Here is a 5000-nt window from a genome sequence, read left to right as displayed (position 1 = left end):
ACCCTGGACGAGAGTGTTAAACACATCTAGGACCCGCATGACAGCAACCGCCTCCTTCTCGGCGATGTGATACCGAATCTCCGCGTCGCTCAGCACGCGCCCCGTGAACCTCACAGGCTGGAGCACTCCATCATACTCCTGGCCAAGGACCGCGCAGGCGGCCCAGCGGTTAGCATGCGGGATAATCACAAATGGCTTGGTCCGGTCGGGGTGTCGCAACAGGGGTGTCGACACGATCTTCCGTTTCAAGATCTCGAATGCCTCCTTCGCCCTGGACAGATCCCGGCCGGACTTCACTTGATTCTCCGTGAGCTCATACAGGACTGCAGCCACAACCGGGAAGTTCTCAATGAACTTGTGATAGTAGTTGAGGCTTCCGAGGAATGACTGAACTCCCTTCAGGGTATACGGGAACGGCAGATCCTGAATACCCTTCGCAATCTTCGGAGTCGCGCCCATTCCTTCGGCACTGATCTCGTGGGAGAGATACGGGATACTCAACTTCCCGAACTCACTCTTGGGCAGGCTGACAGAGATGTTTCAATAGCGCAACCGGAATAGCAGCGCATTCAGGTCATCACACAACTGATCCCAGGTGGGCGATGTAGGAACTCCGTCCGAGGACAGGTCCCATCTGGGACGGCATCGGGATGTTGCGTTGAAACACAGTTATCCCCTCCACCAGGACGGGAATACTAGCTCCAGCCTTCTCCCGTTCGGATTCATCCCGGACGGACGGGTCCAAACCGAGGAACTCGAGTACATCCGGGTCCACCTGCTCTTCTTCTTCCCGAGGGAGACGCACGAAACCCCAAAGGCAGTTGTTGATCACCGCCTGATATACGAGTGGGGCATTCTTGAGTCCAAATGGCATGCGTACCCACTGGAAGTGTCTGAATGGGCAGATGAACGCGGAGATTAGCTTCGCACGTTCCGTCATCCGGACCGCCCAGAATCCGCTCGCCCTGTCCAGACTCATGAACCACATAGCGGCTTCGAATCCAATCAGCAGATCATCGATCAGGGGCAACGGGTAGCTAGAAAGCCGGATGAACCCATTAACCACCCGGTAGTCGATGCACATTCGGATGTCCACGCCATTCTTCTTGAGGCCGATCACAATCGGGGAAGCCCACGGCGACAGCGACATCTCGATTAGACCTGTTTCCAGCAGCTTTTTCAGGAGCTCGTACACCTTCATCATCAAGTGAGGGACAATGGACCTTGGTCGTTGAGCAACGGGTTTTGCGTCACCCACATCCAGGTCACACACCACGCCACTGGCCGGGGCCGGCGCAGCATTGTCATCCCCAAGGAAGATCTTACGGTGATACTTGAGTATAGAGCGCAACTTTTGTCCCCCATCCGGGGTAGTCCGTCCGGGCTCTCCAACATCCGCCTTGTCGATATCACACTCGGGGCTCAGGTCCTTCAGCTCAGGAAGCAAGGCCAATTCGTCGGGACAACAACTCGCTCCCCTCGTGCAGATACACTCCAGCTTCCAGGTCGAGTTCCTCCTGATTGATTCGCATGCATCGATTGTACGCTTCCTCCAGCTTCCGCAGCGGGGTACTAGACATCGACGCAGTAGGTATGCCAGGCTCTTCCCGGTCGAAATGTCTTCCGAGCGGTCATCATCCAGGTCGGACTCAGCCAAATCAGAGATGCTCAGGTTCCACTCATCAGGGCTCGGATCCGACTCAGCGGTAGTGCCGACATCGGTGTGAGCGTCCTCGACAGTCGGACGTCGACCGGATTCCGCTTCGTTATCATCTCCATCTGAGACTCCCTCGACGGATCCCGCCCGGGACTCAGCGTTACCCTGCTGGAGCATCACCAGCCGGTCCGTCTGGGACCCCGACTCAGGCCGTAGGAGAATCCTGGTCGGCCATTCCCGGTGCGGTCTTTCTACAGCTGGGGGCTGTCGACTCCACTCGAGCTCGATCTGCTCCTGCTCACGCGCCTCTGCTTCCGGAGACACTGTGTTCTCGTAGATCAGCTGTTGCCACTCCTGATACCGTTTGCTTCCCGGCCGGACAAAACTCCCAAACCGGGGAAAGTGCCCGAACTCGACGATCCGGGCCACAGGAGTCCGGTTGTCAATCCACACTCTCTGCTTGGAGATGTTCACCACCTTCACCGAAGACGCCCACGACTTGGTAGCATACAGGATCTTGGTGACCCAAGGATCACCCCGGCCGGCCCACACAACATCCCGTTGGGGGTTCCTCTGGCCGTACCTAACCTTCACGATCGCATGTTCCCCCGGACGGAGATAGATCTCCTCATCCGGGGTTACCGGGAGATCCAAGCCCATTTTGTCGCGGCGCGGACGATCACACATCACAACAGTTTCTTCGTCCGGGAGCTGCACTAGTCCTTCTCGCACGCTCAACCGCACTCCAGCCGCATACATGAAGTTCATCCCCAGAAGTACTTCCAATCCTTCGCCGATATTCGCCAACCAGACACTCATCACATACACCACGCGGAATCCCAGAGTGATCTTCACCCGGGCGTACGACGTAATGTTCGTGAGAGCACCTCCTAATCCGGACACCCTGATCGGCTCCGGCAACATCCGGGATTTCAGTTTGAGCCTACGCGCAAGGTCCAAGCTAATCATGCTTCCAGATGCACCAGTGTCCAAGAGTATCCTCGTTCGGAGATCGTTCACCGCCTCATGCACTGTCGCCACTTCATGACTCTCTTCAGGCTCGTGATCCTCCCACCAACCGTATCTCTGTCCGGGCTGTAGGATGACTTCGACATGATCATCGCCATCCGGGTTTTCCCGTCCAGGATTCGTACGGTTGGGGTTGTCAAACTGGTCCTGACATATAGTTGACATGCATTGGTGGTTATCTGGTTTTCTCCACAGGTTCCTTCATGAATCTTGCCACAGCGTGAGCACGGCTTCACTCGACACGCGTATCCCGGGTGGCCCTTCCGGTTGCACCTGTCGCAAACGATCTCCGCCCAGCAGTTCTGCTCTTTGTGGCCAAACTTGAGGCACTTCTCGCAAAACTCGTTCCGGTCAGGGTTTTCCCGTCGGGGCGACTGCCATCCGGGCCGAGGTGATTGCCATCCCGGCCGGGGCGACTGCCCCCCCAGGACGGGAGTCGTCCTGTGCAGGCGGGCGCCACCCACTCTGCTCGATCGCCTTGAAGATAGCCTGGCGGAGCTCGGGCTCCGGGATCTGCGCAACGGTTGGGGCATTTGGCGGCACCTCAGCCGGGGCACTCCGGCTGGACTCCTTCGACTCCGCTTGGGACGACTTGGCTTCTTCGACTTCATCCTCGAAACGCACCCGACCTTCAGATTCGTAGCCGGACTCCCCGTCCGAAGTTGCCACAAACGGGCGGCGTCTCGGCTTGAAATGGGAATCCTGGATGTTGCCCGCTCGGAAGTCCCGCCTGGGCGGTGGCGTATCATAACCCCCATCCAGGTTCAGGTCCTCCTGTTGCTCCAGGATGCCGTCGAGGTCGTCCAGGCTGCGATCCTTCTGGTTAGCCAGGATGGCCTTCAGCTGGGAGTCCCGGAGATTCTTCAGGAAACGCTTGACATGTTGCTTGCGCTCCTTCTTGGACTTCCGGTACTTGATCCCCGCCTTGACCGCAGCCTCGTTCAGCCTGTAGAAGAACTCCATCGGGGTCTCAGACGTCTTCTGTCGCATGGTATAATACCGTTCAGACTCCGACGTCCGGAGCTTCAGGTACTTGCGACGGAACTCCTGGACGAAGCGCTTCCAATTGCTCTGGACGTGCTTCCCCAGCTGGCCGCGCCAATTCCGGGCGGCAGGTGACAACTTCATCTTGAGCTCTCGAACCTTGGTCTGGTCGGACCAACCACCCTGGACGGAGATATTGGTTAACTTCTCCCACCAGGTACGTCGATCTTCAAGCGGGGCCTTCTCATCGAACTGCCCTAGCGTGCTGGAGTTGACATACGGGCGGAACGTCCAGGAGGTCTTGCCATCCCCAACCGTAGTTGATCCCACGGTCGGTGTAGCGTCCTCGTCGTCCAGGCTGTCGTCCGAGTTGGAGCTATCATCATCCGAGCTCGAGGAACTGGAGCTCGAATCCGGGGACGAGTCGCGAACCCGGCGGCGCCCCTTGCGTGACGCCTTCTTGCGATCGTCCTTCCTGCGTTCGTCCTTCCTGGGCGGGTCCTTCTTTGGCTCCGTTGGCTCCTTCTTCACCGTCGTTTTGGTCCCTGGACGGGAGGTCCCCGTCGGGGCAACCTGCGTTGCCGTAGTAGATCGGTGTGCCGCATTAACTGCGGCCGGCTCATTTTTCACCACGGTCGGCCTCAGAGTCCTTGCTAGACGCGCGACGTAGACTCCCGGCAGTGTTGGCAGTAGATGTTCCCAGTCGGCTTCGGTCGTGTTCTTCTGTCCCGGTTGTGTACCTGCGACCGTTGCGTTTCCCGTGATTACGCCCGTTGCCCGTTCAGGGTTGTCACTTCCCGTTTGTATGGGAGTTGCCCGATTAGGGTCGGATGTTCCCCGTTCAGGTTGAGCTTGGGCAGATGTTGCTTGAAGGTCGCGTATCTGTCCCACATGGAAACGCTGGATATTCTGAGCAGACTCACGTTCCTGCGCACGCGCGACTTCCGACGCCTGCAGCCTGGCTGCCAACGCGGCCAGGTCCTGCTGGGTCTGCCCAGCCCGGGCTGCCATGTCGGCGGCGTGCCTCGCGTCGGCTTCACCTAGCTGCCGGCGGATATACTCCGCGGCGGTTGCCTCCACACGCTCACGCTCGGCCCGCGCGGCTTCACGACGAGCGGCTTCAACGCTGGCTTCGGCCGTCAGGAACTGCGAGCCGGCCTGGGGTGCCTGGGCGTAGACCTCATGCAGGCGTCGCTCAAGCTCCTGGGCCCGGCGCTAGGCTTCGCGCGCTTCCCGTTGGGCTTCAGCCAGAGCAAGCTCGGCTTCGGCATCCAGGCTAGGATCCTTCCCGGTCGACACAGCTTCGCGAAGCTTCGACAGCTCGGCACCA

General features: G+C 59.0%; 1 protein-coding gene across 1 annotated transcript; it reads right to left on the bottom strand.

The window, feature by feature from the left end:
• Positions 1–3457: 3457 nt before the first annotated feature.
• Positions 3458–4648, bottom strand: PHYSODRAFT_400345 (hypothetical protein; the record flags this gene model as incomplete). The annotated part of the gene is made up of 1 exon (XM_009516086.1): positions 3458–4648. A coding segment is annotated over one exon (1191 nt), but the record flags the coding sequence as incomplete, so codon positions are not given.
• Positions 4649–5000: the final 352 nt, after the last annotated feature.

This window comes from Phytophthora sojae (genome assembly GCF_000149755.1).
Source record: "Phytophthora sojae unplaced genomic scaffold PHYSOscaffold_1, whole genome shotgun sequence".
NCBI lineage: Eukaryota > Oomycota > Peronosporomycetes > Peronosporales > Peronosporaceae > Phytophthora > Phytophthora sojae.
The sequence above is the reverse complement of the archived record's forward strand: the minus strand, read 5'-3'. Positions and strand labels throughout refer to the sequence as shown.